Here is a 20,817-nt window from a genome sequence, read left to right as displayed (position 1 = left end):
GTGTGAAATGTGTTACTTGTATGTCCATCAGAATATACTTTAAGAAAAAGAGAAATGTATGATTGGCAATGGATTATAATTGATGATTTATTGTATTAAAGTTGCTTCTGGAAAAAGTGGGTTTTATTTGAATTACTATATATATACTGCTGAGTAACTCTATGTATAATACAATGTATTTGTTGAATTTACTGTATGTTGCTGTATTACTGGAGTTATAATCATAATCTGTAAAGCTGCAACAGATCTACAAATAAATGAAGCTGAGAAAGCAAAATATGATGTGGTTTATAGCCACATCTTTTGCATATTCAAACTTTTTAAAAAAAAGAAGCACTTCCTTCTTCTTTCTGATAGAGGGAAGCACTTAAAGTCGGTGACTTCACTGCAGCTCCGCTGGCCTCTGGTCGCACCATGTTCCTCCACCCTGAGCTGCTAGCGCTGCTACTGGTGCTGACTCTTGGCGGCCGAGGTAAGTTTTGATTTCCGCGGCATTACATCATGTTAATAGGATGTTTTATATACAATATGTTATGTAAAGTCTCTTTGAGTACCTTGAAAAGCGCTATATCAATTTAAATCCATTATTATTACTTTAATCAGTTCCTTTGGTCAGTTTACTTTGGGTCACGTGTGCACATTTGTCTTTTTTTCCTCTTCAGTTCGTGCAGCCAAAATCATCGGCGGCCGCGAGGCCGAGCCGCACAGCCGGCCGTACATGGCGCTCGTGGAGCTGCGCGAGGAGGACGGTCAGAAGAAACACTGCGGCGGCTTCCTGCTGCAGGAGGACTTTGTGATGACCGCCGCCCACTGCCAAGCCCGGTGAGTTCATTGTCTACTGAGAGTTATCCCAACAACAACAACAACAACAACAACAACGACCCAGTCGCCTGCATTGAGTCGGGCAAATATGCTTCGTGCCGGCGTTGTGAATTATCCCATCCATCCATCCATTATCACCCGCTTATCCGGGGTCGGGTCGCGGTGGCAGCAGGTTCAGCAGGCCGACCCAGGCTTCCCTCTCACCCGCAGCACTTTCCAGCTCATTCTGGGGGATCCCGAGGCGTTCCAAGGCCAGCCGGGAGATATAATCCCTCCAGCGTGTCCTCGGTCTTCCCCGGGGCCTCCTACCAGTTGGACGTGCCCGGAAAACCTCTAATGGGAGGCGTCCAGGAGGCATCCTGACTAGATGCCCGAACCACCTCAGCTGACTTCTTTCGACACGAAGGAGCAGCGACTCTTTTCAGGACCCCTCCCACCGACTCCAAGAAGGCCGGATACTCCGAAATGCTGTTCGGTGCATAAGCACAAACAACAGTCAGAGCCTTACTCCCCGCAACCCGTAGGCGCAGGGAGGCGACCCTCTCGTTCCCCGGGGAAAACTCCAACACAGCGGCGCTCAGCCGGGGGCTCGTGAGTATCCCCACTCCCGCCCGGCACCTCTCACCCTGGGCAACTCCAGAAAAGGACAAAGTCCAACCCTTCTCCAGGAGCTTGGTTCCAGAGCCCATGCTGTGCGTGGAGGTGAGCCCAACTATATCTAGCTGGTACCGCTCCACCTCCTGCACCAGCTCCGGCTCTTTCCCCGCTAGTGAGGTGACGTTCCACGTCCCTAGAGCTAGTCTATGCCGCCGGCGATCGGCCCGCCCAGGTCTCCCGCCTGGCCCGCCGCCCGGTCTACATAGCACCCGACCCCGATAATTCTCCCTGTGGGTGGTGGGTCCACAGGGCGTTGTGAATTATGACAATCAATTCTTTTAATATTTGTATTTTATGAATACAGGGCTCAGGGACGAAAAACACAACTTCTCTGCACTTTTGTCATTTCAGGTTCTACACCGTCTACCTCGGACTCCACAGGGTACCAAAAGGAGCCGAAATACAGCGTTTGTCTGTGAAGCAAAGCTATCCACACGAGGACTTCACTTTCACTGATTTTAAAAATGACATCATGCTTCTGAAGGTAAAAAGGGGGGAAAAAAATCATTTGAAAACAATGAAAATGTGTGTACTTAAGGAGGAGATGTGTGGGATTTCCAATGTTTGTTTCCCATATAATTAGCAAACGCTCTATTTCATGCATCAATCAAGAGGAGCAATAACTTATGTTACAGATTGATCCGTTTTTATCTTTCTCTGTTTCTCAAGTTGAGCTCCAAGGCTAATTTCACCCAAAATGTGAGACCCATTGCACTCGCAGACAAAAGTGACGTCTCTCTGCCCAACTCCTGCCTGGTCTCCGGCTGGGGAGCGACGCACGAGAACACAAAACACATGTCTCGCGTCCTCATGGAGGTCAACGTCACGCTGGCCGACCGCCAGCGCTGTGCCGAGGACCACCTGTACTGCTCGGAGGAGAAGACGGGGCCCAGTAAAGTACGTGTATACTGGTTGTGTGACGTAACGTGGACAAACGGACGCTGGTCAACGTTGATAATCAATTCTGTGTGTGTGTGTGTGTGTGTGTGTGCACTTCCAGGGAGACTCTGGGGGCCCACTGGTCTGTGAGGGAAAGGCGTACGGTGTGGCGTCCGTCTCGTTCCAACCAAAATCAAATCTGTATTATTTTACTAAGATTCCTGACTACAGAAGCTGGATCGATCCCATCGTGCATGACCTCTGATAAATGTGACGATTGATCGATCGGCTTTTTTCTTTCTTGTTGGCTTAGAATTGCCCAGCTGACGATTGAGATGCAGATACGCACGACGTGCAGCGAGACTCTCTCTCTCTCTAAAGTCTGGACGATGTGCTTTGCTTTGATGTTTAATACAAATTACGTTTTTGTTTAGCATGTCGAGTCAAATCCCGGAAAATATGTAAACATGATTTGGTTCATTTAAGTGAAATGATTTGCTTATTAAAGTTACAGCATACTTTTCTTTCTGCTACTGGGGGCTACAAACTGGACAGCCACTTATACTTTTAGCTTATTCAAGGCAAATTTATACTAATGACATGCAGGTTTTATCAAAAGAATTTCATGGCACACGAATTAAGTGAAAACATGTAGACTCAATGCCGTTTAATAGATGTAATATATTGATGTATATCATGCTCTTACATATATTTTATGCATTAAATAAATGACTGCTTTGTGCATCTTTTTGCCTCGATCAGATGAGAACACAGTTTGTTTTGTACCATCTTTTTATACAATAAACATCTGCTTTTCCAGCCATGTTCTCTCGGTACCTCTGTGCACTTGTCTGTTTGAGCGTGACTTGACTCAACAGAAAACAACAGCGCCCCCTGGTGAACAAAGCGTGTTGATGCAGCTGAAACTCTCTTCTTGTGTATAAACTCTAAACTTAAATCTCTGTCTGTTTAACACAGTGGTCCCCCAGCTCGGCCCCCACCACCGGTGCCCACAGCTGCTATCAACGGGCCTCTGCGTTGATAAACCCCATATCAACCGGAGGTCCAGGGAGAGAGTGTCTAAAACAATAACTACTGTCCAACCACATCGATTAGATAAGAGAGGGACAGTCAGACTGTCTGATCAGAGAAATCTAATTCATATCCCCTGCAAGAACACAGCGTCCAGTTCAACTTTAGCTAATCTCAAACATGCAGTACTCAATGTCAGATCTTTAAGTAACACATCTTTTTTAATTAATAGTTTTATTTCCTCTTACAATCTTGATTTTATGTTTTTAACTGAGACATGGCTCGACAAAAACACAGCTAATGCAGTCCTGATTGAGTCTAGTCCACCTCACTTCAATTTTGTGTCTGAAACTCGGCAAAACCAGAGGGGTGGGGGGGGGGGGGGGGGGGTTTGTGCCATATTGAGGGGTTTTCTCATCATTTGAGTATGTGTCATTCAAAATGGAGATAAAACAATCTTCCATACTTTATATTACTATTTACAAACCACCACAGAATTGTTTTATTGATGATTTTACTGAATTACTTTCAGTTATGTGCACTGATTTTGACTGTTTAGTCATTACAGGGGACTTGAATGTGCATGTGGATGTAGCCAATGAACTCACTGCTGTCCTTGATATGTTTGGTCTAACTCAGCATGTGTCTGAGCCCGCCCACAACAGAGGGCACACTCTAGATGAGCTCATTACCAAGGGTGTTATTATTTCAAATGTGAATGTCGTTGATGCTGCTTTATCTGACCATTTTTGTGTTTTCTTTGACTCGTCTGTTACACCCAAACCAGCAGTTAGGTCTGCAGTTGTTGGAAAAAGACTCATAAATGACGGCACAGGGACACAGTTTATGGAAATGATTAGGTTTGAAAATACCCCGTGTTCTAATGTTGATGATCTGTTGAACTCTTACACATCGAGTGTTTTAAATGTTTTGGATCTCATTGCTCCTGTCGAGGTTAGAATGGTTAAAAGAAAAGGGATTGCTGGAGTCAAAGCTCCAGGTTCATTATGAGATTTACAAAGGTTATGTGCGTTCAACCCAGAACAAGGGAGTTATTTTTTCTGAAATCATCACAAACTGCAGTAACAACTCTCGTGTCCCGTTTGCTACAGTAAACAGATCAACAAACCCTCCTGTTTCACTGCCCTTAGAACTCAATTCTATATATAAGTGTAATAAATTTGCAATATTCTTTAATGACAAAGTTCAAGGCATTAAAAATGCTATAAATTCCACAACACAAATATCTACTCTGCAGCCAGCTAGACACCTAGAGAGCTGACACATTTCATACATGTGACTGACAACAGAGTCGAAGAGATCATCTGCAGTCTGAGGCCATCGACGTGCTGCCTTGATGACTTACCCACTGGATTTCTAAAGTCTGTGCTGAGCAGTTTGTTACCACAACTCGCTCACCTGGTCAACATCTCACTCCAGACTGGAACATTTCCAAAGGCCTTAAAAACTGCTGTCATTAAACCTCTTTCTAAAGAAGAGCAGTCTGGATGCCACAGTACTGAACAACTACCGGCCCACATCAAACCTGCCATTCTTAGGCAAAGTCCTAGAGAAGGTTGTATACCAACAGCTTACTGACTTTCTCCTGTGCTTTTGATACTTTCCCATCAGGTTTTAGGCCCCACCACAGCACTGAGACAGCTCTGATAAAGGTGACAAATGATATCCGCCTGAACACAGACGCAGGCAAAGTCTCAGTCTTAGTTCTGCTGGACCTGAGCGCTGCCTTTGACACGGTTGACCGTGGGATCTTATTAAAGAGGTTAGAAAACTGGGTGGGAATCTCTGGTACTGCTCTAAACTGGTTCAAGTCCTATCCTCGAGGACAGGACGTATTTTGTTGAAATTGGTAACTGTGTCATATTGTTTACCACAATATGGAGCATCCAGCCCCCCCCCTGTCTGCCCCCCCAGGTCACTCCCTGTGCATCCAGTACTGACCCTCCCCCTCCTGTCTGCCCCCCCAGGTCACTCCCTGTGCATCCAGTACTGACCCCCCCCCCCTAAATGTTACCCAGTGGTGCTTCAAATAGTTTTAATGTTCTGTATTCATGACGTTTCCAAACACTCTAAATAATAAAGTTCAGCCAGATTATTCTCACACACACATAATGTGACTTCATCCTCGGGTGCATTTCTATGAACTTCAGAATCCTTGAAGCAGACGGACTTTTATAATTAATAACCTTTTGAAATAAAGGAGAATTGTGTGTATACAACCAGAGGAGTCGCCCCCTGGTGGTCAGGAGAGAGAATGGACATCTTAGGTAGGCACACACACACACACACACACACACACACACACACACACACACACACACACACACACACACACACACACACACACACACACACACACACACACACACACACACACACACACACACACACACACACACACACACACACACACACACACACACACACACACACACACACACACACACACACACACACACACACACACACACACACACACACACACACACACACACACACACACACACACACACACACACACGCACACGCACACGCACACGCACACGATTTCAAAGGAACTCTTAACTGTTTTCTTCCTCAGACTCTTTATGGACGACCTTTTAAATCTACGTCACCAGGTCTGATGATGATCATCATCATCATCATCATCATCATCATCATCATCATCATCAGGCTTTGCAGTGGAGAGCATCTGAAGCACAAGTTGGTGTTCACGGCTTTCCATAGAAAAGAGGTAGAAAGACCCTGAATTGTATTTCTGTCTGATTTCTTTGTGACAATGTGACGTTTCACAGATGTTATGTTTTAACACCGTAACTTCCTGTTGAGTCCAGGATGCGGTCACATAATCAGTGTGATCTCATGAGAACAAGGAAGCCCACGCTCCATCTTCACTGGAGCAGGGAGACCTTGAGGGCCGAGGTGCTGGCAAAGTCCAAGAAGAAGGGTCCTTCCTGTCTGGGCAGGAAGGTGGTGGGGATGACGTTGTAGAGGCCTGCTGGGACGTGGTCCGCCTCCATGTAGCAGAAGCCACACCTGGAGAAAGAGAGAAGAGACTTTCAGGGTTCTGTCTCTCTGCCTCTCTGAGACTCACATACCAAAGACGGTACCAAAGACCCCGCGGCCCAAGGACCTCAACAGCTATAGGCCGGTGGCGTTGACATTCCACCTGATGAAGACCCTGGAGAGGCTGGTCCTTGTCCATCTCCGCCCCCTGGTGAGCTCATCCCTGGACCCACTTCAGTTCACCTACCAATCTGGCATCGGGGTGGATGACGCCATCATCTTCCTGCTGCAGAGATGCCTCTCTCACCTGGAAAAGGCTGGAAGCACTGTGAGAGTCATGTTCTACGACTTCTCCAGTGCCTTCAACACCATTCAGCCTTTGCTCCTGAGGGACAAGCTGAAGCAGACCGGGGTGGAACACCACCTCACTGCATGGATCCTGGACTACCTCACCAACCGTCCACAGTATGTGCGGATACGGGAGTGTGAGTCAGATCGGGTGTCCTGCAGCACAGGGGCTCCACAGGGAACCGTTCTGGCTCCATTCCTCTTCTCCATCTACACATCGGACTTCAAACACAACTCTGCCAACTGCCACCTGCAAAAGTTCTCTGACGACTCTGCGATCGTCGGCCTCATCTCGGCCGATGATGAAGGAGTACAGGGAACTGAACCAGGACTTCTTAGGATGGTGCCAGCGGAACCGCCTCCAGATCAACTCCAGCAAGACCAAGGAGCAACACCAGTGAGCATACAGGGACTGGACATTGAGATTGTGAAGTCTTAAAAGTACCTGGGTGTTCACTTGAACAATAAACTGGACTGGTCTGACCACGCTCATGCACTCTACAAGAAGGGACAGAGCAGACTCTTTCTACTGAGGAGACTGAGGTCCTTTGGGGTGCAGGGAGCACTCCTGAAGACCTTCTTCGACTCGGTGGTGGCATCAGCCATCTTTTATGGAGTGGTCTTCTGGTGCAGCGGCATCACAGCAGCTGACAGGAGGAGACTGGACAAACTGGTGGGGAAGGCCAGCAGCGTGCTGGGGTGTCCTCTGGATACTGTGGAGGTGGTGGGGGACAGGAGGATGATGGCCAAGCTATCGTCCCTGATGGATCACCCCTCCCACCCCATGCAGGGTACTCTGGCAGCGCTGCACAGCTCCTTCAGCCACCGGCTGATTCATCCCCGATGTCTGAGGGAGAGGTACCGCAGGTCCTTTCTCCCCGCTGCTGTCAGGCTACACAACAAACTGAGCTCCCAGTAGGCCACAAACACTTGAACACTTTGGACTTCGCACTGAACAGCACTTTAGCCCACCCACTGGTGCAATACTAATATGTTTAAGGTACTTTTTAATTTTTTTATTTATTTTATACACTTTATTCTATTTCTACTCCGTCTGTATATATAATATTCTTCTTGTTTTTACTCTTTTATCTTATTTCTGTTATTATACTACTTGTTTTTTTACTTATTACTGTGAGCAATGCTGCTGTAATCCTGTAATTTCCCCACTGAGGGACTAATAAAGGATTATCTTATCTTATCTTACCTTACATGAAGGCAGAGAGGAGACAAAGATGCAGAGCGTCCTTCAAAACGCTCGACGCCTCCTGCTTCTACAAACTGCACCTGTAATCTCCACTGTTCCTCTTCTGGGGGGCAGCCGGGCCGGGGTCCCCCACCGTCGACACCGTCACCGCCACCACCTCGAAGCCGACGCTGTACTGCCTGCAGACAGGAGGGAGTAACTACCTCACCTTCACTCAGCCTCACCTGGGCCCTTCACTCAGCCTCACCTGGATCCTTCACTCAGACTCACCTGGGCCCTTCACTCAGCCTCACCTGGATCCTTCACTCAGACTCACCTGGATCCTTCACTCAGACTCACCTGGGCCCTTCACTCAGACTCACCTGGGCCCTTCACTCAGCCTCACCTGGGCCCTTCACTCAGCCTCACCTGGGCCCTTTACTCAGCCTCACCTGGGCCCTTCACTCAGCCTCACCTGGGCCCTTCACTCAGCCTCACCTGGGCCCTTTACTCAGCCTCACCTGGGCCCTTCACTCAGCCTCACCTGGGCCCTTTACTCAGCCTCACCTGGATCCTCGGAGCTCCACCAGCAGCGGCCCTGGCCTCTCCAGGTTCACCTGGTAGATGGGGTTGTGTTTGTACGAGTCCTTGTAGTTCCCACAGCCACCAGCGCTCGGGCCCCCGGAGAGAGAGAGACAGAGACAGAGAGTTTGTGTGTGTGTGTGTGTGTTTATACCCTTTTGGTTTGAGTGAAGGGATTCAGGATCTTGGAGAAGGTGAACTTGCATCCGGAGTAAACCTACGGAGAGAAAAACAAACAGAAGATTGAGAAAGAAGAGAGAGAGAGAGAAAGAAGAGAGAGAGAGAGAAAGAAGAGAGAGAGAGAGAAAGAAGAGAGAGAGAGAGAAAGAAGAGAGAGAGAGAGAGGACACACACACACACACACACACACACACACACACACACACACACACACACACACACACACACACACACACACACACACACACACACACACACACACACACACACACACACACACACACACACACACACACACACACACACACACACACACACACACACACACACACACACACACACACACACACACACACACACACACACACACACACACACACACACACACACACACACACACACACACACACACACACACACACACACACACACACACACACACACACACACACACACACACTCTGTGAAACCTTTCGTTGCACAAAGGCCGGCTCCATTAAGCCGACTTCTGGGGGAAAGGACTTCATCACCAATGGGATCGAGAAAATAAAGTGTCAACATGTTGTTGTTGTTTTTAAAAGAACTGCGTGGCCAGTTCCCTGAGCTTTGGTTTCCGTAAACAAAAGACTTGATGTTGTTTTCCTGTAAACTGGAGAAACGGTCCTTTTCTCTTGTCAGCCAGCGCGGCAGCTGGCTGACAAAGTGCTTCCTGTCGCATTGCACAATACATAAATTCTACTTCCTCATAACTGCTTCACACACACACACCTGTGTCAGGTAGCTTGCCTCCACTAGCTTCAGACAGGTGGAACATAGATATGTGGAGGCAAAGGGTAGGACCTGGTGCTCCTGCTTCACACACACACACACACACACACACACACACACACACCTGTGTCAGGTAGCTTGCCTCCACTAGCTTCAGACAGGTGGTACAGGTGAACATGCTGCTGTTCCTTCAGTTTGATGAACACATCTGACAGACAGCACAGCTTTGAGCCAGTCTGTGTCCTGGAACCAGGTGGCACGAGGCCATCTGGGCTGGAGTCTTCTCCCTGGAGAGCGCGCCTCCGTGTGCGCGTGCACAGAGGCGGCGAAACGGGCGTGCATTGCGTGGCCTTGACTTCATGAACGTTGACGCCGTCGCTTCAAAACGTCACGTGACACGGGGCCCGGCTCACCTTCTGAGCGAGTCCACTTCACGTCGGAGGTTTTTTTTCTGTCGCGTCATCGATGCCGGCCGCGTGCACGCGCACGTGCTGCTGCTCCGTGTCGTCGTGACTTTACGCCTCGTGACTTGAATTCAGAAAGTTTCTTCTTACCGGCGTGATTACTATGTTTGGTCATTAGGGGCCGCTCCAGGTGCGCTAGCTTCATGCTACTGTTAGCTAACCAGCGCCTTGAGGGGAGAAGGGGGCGGGGCCATAAACCGAATGCGGGGGGCGGGGCCATAAGCCGAATGCAGGGGGCGGGGCCATAAAGCTGCGCTGTAAAACAGAGCTTGACGTAACCGGGGCGGGGCCATAAGCCGAATGCGATGACGTCATCAACTGTCACTGATCAAAGGACAGTTGACACTCATTCAGGGGTTATTCCACTCACTGATTTTGTTTAAGGATTTGCAGGCACGTTATGAGTACCCAAGAGAATATCCAAAGTCAGGAAAAGTTGATAAAAACAATTAATACGACAACAATTAACCCTGTAACCAAAAAGATGTCGCAAAACATCAAGCAGTTGGTGAATGTGGGTAAAGTTCTTGAGCTGGAGGACGAACACGTGTGGCTCCAGCAAAATACTTTGGAGGAAAGTATTACTAATGAAAACAGAATAAGTAATCTGGAAGCCGAGATCACACATTACAGGATAGAGAATATCAGACTGACAGATATTGTTAAGGACAACAAATGTACAATCTATAATTACTTTCTGAAAGATTGTGAGCAGATGAAGCAGATGGTGACGAGTCAGAAAGAGCAAGAAAAACTGAATGCTGAAAACCTTTATGAATCAGAGCAGAGTCGAGAGACCAATAAACAAAACACGTCCGCGCTGATCGAAAAGCACCAGAGGGAGATGTCAGAAAAGGAACAGGTCATTAGCTGTTTGAAGGTCGATGTGTTTGCTCTGGAAGTCCAATTAAAGGAGTTATCTACAGCGTCCAAGGAAGAAATGGGTAACGTTAAAGCTTCCCTGCACGCTCAACAGCAAGTCAACAGAGAGGCAGTGGTGAGGCTTAAAAAAATGGAGATTGAAAAAGACGAAGCCGTCAAAATGAAAGACAGACAGATGGCTTTGGTTAAATCCACTTACAACAAACTCTGTTCCGCAAGGGATGACATTGCCAGACTTGAACAGAGAACGGATGAACTCAAGGAAATGGATTCTTTAAGAAAACAATTGACTTCCTTACAACAGACTGTCAAGAGTAAAAACTCAGTCATTAAACAGAAAAACCTGGAGATATTCGATTTCAAGAAGGAAATTCATGGATTAGAAGAATCCATAAAACAAAAAGACAACTCAATGGCTGTTGTCCAAGAGAGACTGAAGCTCGAGGTGGGAAAGGATCTAGACGTCAAATTAGGTGACGCGATATACAAGCTGAAAATAGAATCTCTGGAATTGGACGAGTACAAGGAAGCAATTAGGGAACAGAACCATAATATCTTAGGCCTGAAAGCCAAACTGAAGGCTGCGGCGCCGGATCTGAGGAAGGAGAAGGAGAAGAACGTGACATTGGAGCACCAACAGCATGCCATCAAGGCGGACCTTGATGCATCCATGCAGTTGATATCAGATAAGCCTGCATTTCATAAAAGCCTCTTGGCTCTTCAAAGTCGCTACTGTGATGCCAATGCCAATGCGATGGAACACCCAAAGGACCCCGCCTTGGCCGAGATTAAGAAACTGTCTCTAACTGTACACGATCAGATGAAGCTCGAGATGGAGAAGAGGAGACAAGACCAGCTCATCTCTAAATACATCGACACGATCAACAACCAGAGGAAAGCGATATGGGATCTGGAGGGGCAGCTCAAGAAGGCGTCAAAGCCTGCCGTCCAGAAGGTACAATCCTGGATCATGAAAAAAGTCCTGAGAATTCCCAGAGTTCCAGAGGTGTTCCAGGAAATACCGGCTTCTTGCTACGATGACTGTCTGAGAATCAGCAGGTTAACTCTAGCCATCTCAAAGGAGGAGGAGCTGCCTGAGTCTTCCTCTTCAGACCAAGGCCTGACATCCTCTGGGCCGCCAGACGAGACCACTCGTATTAACGAGAAGCTGTATGTGCCTGAAGATCTCCTGAAGACGTCTAACCCCTAACCCCCCAAGCCTAACCCACGTCAACCTCAACGCCATCTTTGTGGGATTTCTCCGAGTGATTCGGTTTACCCACATAAATAATCGTGATGATTAAAAATACAAATAAACAAGCCTAACCCCCCCGACCCCCCCCCCCCCCATCTCAACACCATCTTTGTGGGTTTTTCTCCGAGTGATTCGGTTTACCCACATAAATAATCGTGATGATTAAAAATACAAATAAACAAGCCTAACCCCCCCGACCCCCCCCCCCCATCTCAACACCATCTTTGTGGGTTTTCTCCGAGTGATTCGGTTTACCCACATAAATAATCGTGATGATTAAAAATACAAATAAACAAGCCTAACCCCCCCGACCCCCCCCCCCCATCTCAACACCATCTTTGTGGGTTTTCTCCGAGTGATTCGGTTTACCCACATAAATAATCGTGATGATTAAAAATACAAATAAACAACCCTAACCCCCCCGACCCCCCCCCCCCCCCATCTCAACACCATCTTTGTGGGTTTTCTCCGAGTGATTCGGTTTACCCACATAAATAATCGTGATGATTAAAAATACAAATAAACAAGCCTAACCCCCCCGACCCCCCCCCCCCCATCTCAACACCATCTTTGTGGGTTTTCTCCGAGTGATTCGGTTTACCCACATAAATAATCGTGATGATTAAAAATACAAATAAACAAGCCTAACCCCCCCGACCCCCCCCCCCCCATCTCAACACCATCTTTGTGGGTTTTCTCCGAGTGATTCGGTTTACCCACATAAATAATCGTGATGATTAAAAATACAAATAAACAAGCCTAACCCCCCCGACCCCCCCCCCCCCCATCTCAACACCATCTTTGTGGGTTTTCTCCGAGTGATTCGGTTTACCCACATAAATAATCGTGATGATTAAAAATACAAATAAACAAGCCTAACCCCCCCGACCCCCCCCCCCCCATCTCAACACCATCTTTGTGGGTTTTCTCCGAGTGATTCGGTTTACCCACATAAATAATCGTGATGATAAAAAATACAACAAACAGTTCTCTACAGCATCCAGGGAAGAAATGGGTAATGTAGAGTTGTAATGTTTTTTTATATATACTTGCACATGTAAATAGGAAAGTCCATGTTTTAAATTAATACATAAGAAAAATTGACTTTTTCTTTAATAGTATATTGTTTATGTGTTACTCTTGGATTATTTGGTGATCCCGACGTGGAGTCTCTGAGTGAGCCTTGTGTTTTGAGGAGTGGCTCGAGGCTACAGAGTAGCATGATTTAGAGAAGGCTGAACTTTGTTTCGGGCCTCTCGGACGGCCTCTCTGAACTTTCCCACACACAGCGCTGATTAATCACGGTCTGCAGAGCCCGTAGTCTGTGTAGATTATACAGGAAACATTTAGGTGTGGGGAGGTCAGAGCTGGTTGTGCGAGGTTTTAAATTTAGCGTGAAACACGACATGGATTCTAAACTATTACCTAAGAGGGGTCATCAGTATATTTGTTTGTTGAATGAATGAATATATGTTGACTGGAAGTTTTGTGCATGCCGGTTGTCCTCGCTGGGAAGCGAAAATATTCCATATGTTAGATACTGGTTTTCCATACACTTGTGCGTTTTGAGTTCCAACAGAACTGAAGTCTGATATGCCTGTAGGAGCTAAGATGTTAGCGGTCTGCAGTGGGAAACGGTTGGAAGTTCGCTGAGTTATACCGACGGGTGCTCTGTTGTGTCTATATACTAATTCTCAGGTTCTGTTTGGATGCACGGATAAATTATGGTCTGGAAAAGACGACGCATGAATTACTAGGCAAGGAATTCATGGCTAGAAACCGAAATTTAAATTGCTTATGACGACGCCTGCGGTTGAGGCCCCAAAGATCCGGGCTAGACAACGAAATTTGCGGACAATTAAATATTGGATAACCAGTTGATATAACACAGTAAGAGCCAGATGGAGTCGCTGAACTGCCATTCTGTATTACTGCAAACGCGTTGTAAATAGAGTACAGTGTGCTAATGTCTTGTAAATACTACGTTAAAAATGTTTGTTAAAATAGAGGAAAATGAGTTTTCAGACAAAGGGTGCTGCAGCCATTAAAACTCACTCATTTGAATAGGGGTGGGGAGTGCTGAATAGCCACCAGGTGTGAAAATCCCCCAGCCAGAGTGCTGCAGCCATTAACCAACTAACTCATTGATCATTTGGCCAGAGCATTACTGTTGTTGATGTATTCATTAGAATGTTGATGATAGTAATGACATAACCTTTTTCCCAGTTGTATTGTCAATATATTGATTTGTATGATAAATGCCAATGGAACTGCAGTGCAGTTACTGTCTGTGAAGTGTGTAACTTTTTCTGTTTTCCCCTAACTAACAATTTATTCCAATTGCACCACACTTGCACGTCTAGATGCTTTTTTTTTTTTCTACATTTACATTTTCTTATATAGCGCCAGAGTCAGGACCCCCAGGTGCAAGAGTTTTGTTTCCCCCTGCACTGACAAAAGAGGACCAGCCATTGATGATGGTGGCTAGAGAAGAAGAGGATCCAGACAGGGCGTTGCTCTATTCAACCCCAATGTGAAAACTGTGAAAGCAAAAATAATAAATAACTGGTATTAACGTGTACATTTTCCCAAGACAATAGCCTAAATTTCAGCCAGAAGCCTGGACTGGAGAGTTTCTGTGTGTCTTAACTTTCCTTCTCAGCAGCATTTGTCTCTCCATCACTGACCTTCATCATGCACCTGTCTGCCTTGTTGACCTCAGCATCAGATGAGTTCTGCCCATACGGGAACAGGTAGTATGGAAGAGTATCTTAGAATTTAGTGATTGATGCAAGAGATAACAAAGCACGGAAGTCTAGATTGTTAATGAAGTGTTTGAACTTGTTGTTGTTCTTTTATCCAAGGATTGGAGGAATGCAGAGAAAGGTGAAACGAAGAGGAGATGGAGATCATGCAGAAGATTGAATGCAGAGAGGAACAGGAACACATACATAGACATAGACACTTAGACAGATACAATAGATTAGATTAGAACACTCAGAGATTAGAACCACACTGACAATTATTATAAGGATGTTTTTATTCCACAGGAATATGGGGGATAAATAATAAAGACTGTATTACAATGATGTTTACAATAAAATCCATTACAAAGATGATTATACTATGGAATAGTATAAAAGGAGGGAATTGTAGAGTTGTAATGGTTTTTTATATATACTTGCACATGTAAATAGGAAAGTCCATGTTTTAAATTAATACATAAGAAAGATATGATAACCAATAAGGGATATTATGAAGAATATTCTGAAGGAATGTGTTTGGGAAACATGGGAGAAAAGTCACTGTCACTGTATAAGTATGTTACTGTAAAGGTGTAATCACTGAATAAATATTATTGTAACTGTATGCTGATTGTTTTATGTTTTATAGTTATCATAACTATAAAGATGACTCAGGTATGAATGGTATTGATTTAAGGAGGCGTAGTCAAAGTAGTGGTCTCCCTAAGAGACTGGAAGAGAGGCATTTATTTGGAAGGAGCCCATCTTACTGTTTAGGGCCGAAAGGGAAGAGATAGTGGAAGTAGCATTGTGATTTATTGCTTAGAGAAGTCCGCCTCCTTGTACTGTTAGGCAAATAGCATGCTGTGTAGTTGAGGTATATGCATGCATACCTGATACTAACCAATGGAGAAGCTTTATGCTCAGTGTATGGATTGTACTTAACCTTTCGAAACTCTGTAAGGCATTTGTCCTCTCACGTGAAGGCGGTAGACAACTATTTTAACAGATTTTGAATCATATAAATCGTTATTATAGCCTGTGGACCCAACGACACGTGAGCGCGCCCGGCTGGGACAGAAATATATGCTTATGATCCTTATTCTTTTATTAAATACTTTATATTTTAAATTACTGGTCTCAGGACGTCTTTCAAAGCGCGGGAAGCTCAGAATTTTTAAGTTGAACTTAACAGAAACGTTAAAGCTTCCCTGCACGCGCAACAGCAAGTCAACAGAGAGGCAGTGGTGAGGCTTAAAAAAATGGAGATTGAAAAAGACGAAGCCGTCAAAATGAAAGACAGACAGATGGCTTTGGTTAAATCCACTTACAACAAACTCTGTTCCGCAAGGGATGACATTGCCAGACTTGAACAGAGAACGGATGAACTCAAGGAAATGGATTCTTTAAGAAAACAAGTGACTTCCTTACAACAGACTGTCAAGAGTAAAAACTCAGTCATTAAACAGAAAAACCTGGAGATATTCGATTTCAGGAAGAAAATTCATGAATTAGAAGAATCCATAAAACTAAAAGACAACTCAATGGCTGTTGTCCAAGAGAGACTGAAGCTCGAGGTGGAAAAGGATTTAGAGGTCAATTATAGGTCAATTATATATTATTATATATTTATTATTAGGCCGATTATGCATTCATATAAATGTTATGCAGGTTGTGCTTGACCTTTGCCCTCATGTAGCCTAAAGCGAGCAGAAGACACTGGTGATGGTCCTCTTGGTTTCCTGGGATGGGGTTCGATTCCCTGCAGTGTCCTGCACGTTCTTAGCGTCGACATGAAAGCATTCAGTAAATTATGGTAATTTAGAGTCAAACAGACCATAAAGCAGGGTATGCTTTAGGGCGGGGCTACAGGGTGATTGACATGTCGACACCAGTGACGTACACGCCGTCTCTACGTCCCTCCTCCTCAGTCCACATACGGTCACTTCCTGTTTACTGGGAGAAAACTAGGTAGCTGTGAGGGGGGGGTTAAAAACACTATTTACATGTTTGGGGATCAAACCGAGGCAGTAAATTCACTTTTAGATGCTTCTGAAACATTTTTATTAACATTTAAATAAATATTTTGCAGCCAAATCAAATATTGGACCTGTGTTTCTTTACGTGGTTTCTTTCTGTACACCTGGACCTCACCTGGGTAGTAAACTTTCTTCCCGTCCGTCTGGTACACGACCAGAGTGATGAACTCCCTGTTTTGTGCAAAATCATCCTGAAAGGGCAAACAGAGAGAACACAGTCAGCAGATAACAGGGAACCACACACACACACACACACACACACACACACACACACACACACTGAGCACATACACCCACACAATGCATATATATGTTGGGGAACACACACACACACACACACACACACACACTGAGCACATACACCCTCACAATGCATCTATATGTTGGGGAACACACACACACACACACACACTGAGCACATACACCCTCACAATGCATCTATATGTTGGGGAACACACACACACACACACACACTGAGCACATACACCCTCACAATGCATCTATATGTTGGGGAACACACACACACACCTGTGAATACAGGAGGACTCTTTGAACAGGGCGGGGTTCCAGCTCAGGTAGATGACGTCATAGTACTGACAGAGGTCCTCCCAGGAGATCCAGAAAACACCTGGAGAGGCAAACAGCCAATGCCGTCCTATCAGGACGTGCTGAGGAAGCCGGAGGAGGTGAGTGCCCGTGACACTCACAAGACATATAGACCCCAACTGAAACAACAATGCCCCTCCCCTATTAAACATCAAGAGGAGGGCGGGGTCCCCAGCGACAGGAGGTAACAGTCAGGATCAATTTTATTTAATTAAATAGGTCATGTTCTGGGTTTTAATGAGCCGCACTATATACTTCTAGATATATTGTAATATTGATATTCTGCAGCGCCTCTCACTTTGGTTCGAGGTCGTAATTCCCCCTAACGACCACAAGGGGTCATCTCTAGACTTACTCAACACACCCCTTTAACCTTAAACACTGGAGGTCGCTCCGTCGTTGGGGTCGGCCATCTTGGTTCCACACGACGAGAACGATAACGTTTACAAACTCTTCTGTGCACGAACGAAAAAAAGTACACGAACCCGAAGAGTCGAAGGATCAACAACATGTTGTGTTCAGTGACTTCAGCCCAACGGAGGAATGTGTAGTAATCCGCTATTATTCTATATAGTACATTAAAACACATCACATCCAGTCAGTACAAATACATGTACCTACGACAGGCTGGTCATGTCTGAGCTGAGTGAAGTACTTTAACGCTTTACTGTCACTGTTTCTATCCAGCGTTAGCGAGTGTTAGCTTAGCTACATGTGTGTTTGCTGTCACATTACTACTATATGAAACTAACAGACTTCTTTGACTGAATAGTTTATTGTTCAATCTGCACTGAAAGCCAAAGCATTGAGTCATTCTGACAAATTGAAGTAAATTAGCCCATGTATTCCCTAAACATCGTGGAAATAACCTTCAATAATAACTGCCTGAATACTCAGCTAGGAATAATGGAATAGGACTCTATTTTGTGGGTTTTCTCCATGAACTGGGGCCATGATTAAGAGGGACGGCCGGGGGCATTCGTATTGTGCCGCTAGAGGTGAAATTCTTGGACCGGCGCAAGACGGACGAAAGCGAAAGCATTTGCCACGAATGTTTTCATTAATCAAGAACGAAAGAGATACCGTCGTAGTTCCGACCATAAACGATGCCAACTAGCGATCTGGCGGTGTTATTCCCATGACCCGCCGGGCAGCGCCCGGGAGACCATGACCGAGGATACGAAGGAGGAGGACGTCAAATTGAAGGCAGAGCTGGAGAGGCAGAAGGTGAAGACCATGAAGTTGATGTTGACCGAGATCCTGTACGACATTGCGGTAGGAGACACGGCCGTGGATGTTAATGACACGGCTGTGGCTGTGGATGACACGGCGAAGCAGCCGGACACGGTTTGTACAGTAATAGTCATACAGTAATAGAGTAATACAATAATATAATAATAGTAATAAAGTAATACAGTAATATAGTCATATAGTCTCTATAACTCGTGGCTTCATACCATCAAGTCCACAAACCAACGGGTGACGTCACTACGACCACTTCTCATACACCGTCACACGGCTAAAAGTCATCTTTTTTTATATACTTTTATATACTATTTCGTCCTGGTCAGTCAAGTCCAGGTTTCAGCATCGTCTAGGCCGAACCTAGTGTTAGATAATTATTTTATTCCCGTTCATCCTTCTTCGGAGGAGTTATTCGTTTCCAGGATTTTTTCCCTGTGATTTTTTGTTAAAGAATAAATAAACTGTTAGTTAAAACCTCCTCTCTGCGTCCGAGTCCTCCTCCACAGTTCCTGTTCCGTGACAGCTAGCTAGCTAATGTCAAACTCGACAATGTGGGCAAGAGAGGTAGAGTGACTGTTGTGTTGTTTTTAATGTGCACAGAGGACAGTAAAATAGAAAATACTGCAAATGCTCCTTTGACTGCATGGGCACTCGTCCCAAGGATTAACTTTAAAGCTAATTAATTTTTATATGAATCAGTTACTGCATACAATCATTTTCTTTTTTGTCCAACTGAATTATCAATGTTCAAATTAACGTTATTAGCATTATATTGCTGTCTAATTACATTTCGTCCTTTCTAATGTGTGTTTATAGCTAGTTTCGGTGCTGGGCCTTTCAGGGTGGGGCCCTGACGATACAGTAAACCCTTGAGCTTCCTTTGGGGATTGCTTCATTTAAAAAAAAAAACTATTTAATCTTTCTATTTACGGTCATTTCATACTTAATGAATATTGTCTAGTCCTCTACTGTATCGTTTCACAGCAAATCTGTGTTGGCTAAGAAACCTGGTGGAGAACATATTGTCAAGGACCCCAACTGGACAGGTCTGATGGATGGGAGTTACACTGGCATCGCAAAACTTAAAGATAATGAACATTGTATGCAAACTAAACTAAAATGTTTTAATTTTTAATAAATTGTTATTAAGACATGGATATAATGGTGTTTGTTGTTTTTCCCCTCGCAGACATATTTTTTTTGTTTTATTGTTTTAAGTGTTAGCTGGACATGGTAAAGTGAGAAAATGCAAAACACTTTAAAGTTATTCTGTTCAAGAGTTAAAATGGAGTCAATTAAAAATAAATAAGTGTTTGATAAAAAGTACACTAATAGGAAGTAAATACCATATTGTTTAACAATGGCAGGAGTCAACACTTTGTGTCAAGTACACTCATGATGAATATTAATTAAGGGTCCTAGTGTCAAATGTAACACACTGTTATTTACATCCTGGTGTAAAATGTGAGTAACACTTCTCAGTGTAGAGTAAAATATGAACTAGTTCAATGGAAATAGTAACACTATTTTTAGTGTTAACACTGTAGATAGAGACCATATGTTCACTGAAATTGAATTAAAATGGACTCTTTAAGTGTTACGGTAACACTGTCAATTTTACTGTGTAGTAGGACAATGAACTCAAACACTTTTTGGCTATGTGCCAAGTTACGAGGGCACCCAGACCTCTGACTGGCCAAGAGTGAATTTAAGGCAAAGAATAGTACTCTTGAAGATCGGCAGGAAAACGAGATAATCCTGACTAAGAAGCACGAAGAGCTTGATTGCTAGGCAGCCCACCTCAAAGCTCCGAACTAGGAAACACAAAAAGAAATTGGTAAGCAAACAAAATCAAACTTCACAGAGACGGAACACGGAGCTCCTTCAAAATGAGAAGACCTGCAAGATTGGAAGTAAAAGTACATTCAAAAACCATAACGGTCTGCAGGAATGCTGTTAGAGGTTAGATAGATAGAGATATACTTTATTAATCCCCAAGGGGAAATTTGATGTCATAGTAGCGCCCAACACTTTACAGACACCAAATGGAATAGACTAAATAAACTAAACACACAACATAAAATAAAATATAAGAACAGGG

At 44.9% G+C, this 20,817-nt stretch overlaps 2 protein-coding genes across 2 annotated transcripts; one reads left to right on the top strand and one right to left on the bottom strand.

Annotated features, from left to right (window-relative positions):
- The first annotated feature begins 367 nt into the window (after positions 1–367).
- LOC117729652 (granzyme E-like) lies at positions 368–3,177 on the top strand. The gene is made up of 5 exons (XM_034530926.1): positions 368–472; positions 663–822; positions 1,831–1,963; positions 2,149–2,376; positions 2,480–3,177. The coding sequence occupies exons 1-5, from the start codon at positions 415–417 to the stop codon at positions 2,621–2,623; spliced, it is 723 nt and encodes a 240-aa protein (XP_034386817.1). The 5' UTR covers positions 368–414; the 3' UTR covers positions 2,624–3,177.
- A 2,905-nt stretch (positions 3,178–6,082) lies between these two features.
- On the bottom strand, positions 6,083–9,848 carry LOC117729786 (calpain-7-like). The gene is made up of 4 exons (XM_034531151.1): positions 9,606–9,848; positions 8,519–8,750; positions 8,053–8,151; positions 6,083–6,447 (listed from the first exon to the last, which is right to left on the bottom strand). Exons 2-4 carry the CDS (start codon positions 8,737–8,739, stop codon positions 6,303–6,305), a joined length of 465 nt encoding a protein of 154 aa, XP_034387042.1. The 5' UTR covers positions 8,740–8,750; positions 9,606–9,848; the 3' UTR covers positions 6,083–6,302.
- Positions 9,849–20,817: the final 10,969 nt, after the last annotated feature.

The sequence above is a fragment of the Cyclopterus lumpus genome, chromosome 4, assembly GCF_009769545.1.
Source record: "Cyclopterus lumpus isolate fCycLum1 chromosome 4, fCycLum1.pri, whole genome shotgun sequence".
Lineage (NCBI taxonomy): Eukaryota > Metazoa > Chordata > Actinopteri > Perciformes > Cyclopteridae > Cyclopterus > Cyclopterus lumpus.
This window is presented reverse-complemented; position numbering and strand designations above follow the sequence as displayed.

Bases quoted from the DNA above. Each gene is read 5' to 3' on its own strand.
- LOC117729786 (XM_034531151.1), bottom strand. From the start codon at position 8,739: ATGCAAGTTCACCTTCTCCAAGATCCTGAATCCCTTCACTCAAACCAA. The intron at 8,152-8,518 runs GTGAGGCTGAGT...TCCTGTCTGCAG, and splicing joins GTGGAGCTCCGAGGATCCAG to GCAGTACAGCGTCGGCTTCG. The intron at 6,448-8,052 runs GTGCAGTTTGTA...CTCTTTCTCCAG, and splicing joins AGGAACAGTGGAGATTACAG to GTGTGGCTTCTGCTACATGG.
- LOC117729652 (XM_034530926.1), top strand. From the start codon at position 415: ATGTTCCTCCACCCTGAGCTGCTAGCGCTGCTACTGGTGCTGACTCTT. The intron at 473-662 runs GTAAGTTTTGAT...TTTCCTCTTCAG, and splicing joins GCTGACTCTTGGCGGCCGAG to TTCGTGCAGCCAAAATCATC. The intron at 1,964-2,148 runs GTAAAAAGGGGG...CTGTTTCTCAAG, and splicing joins ATGACATCATGCTTCTGAAG to TTGAGCTCCAAGGCTAATTT.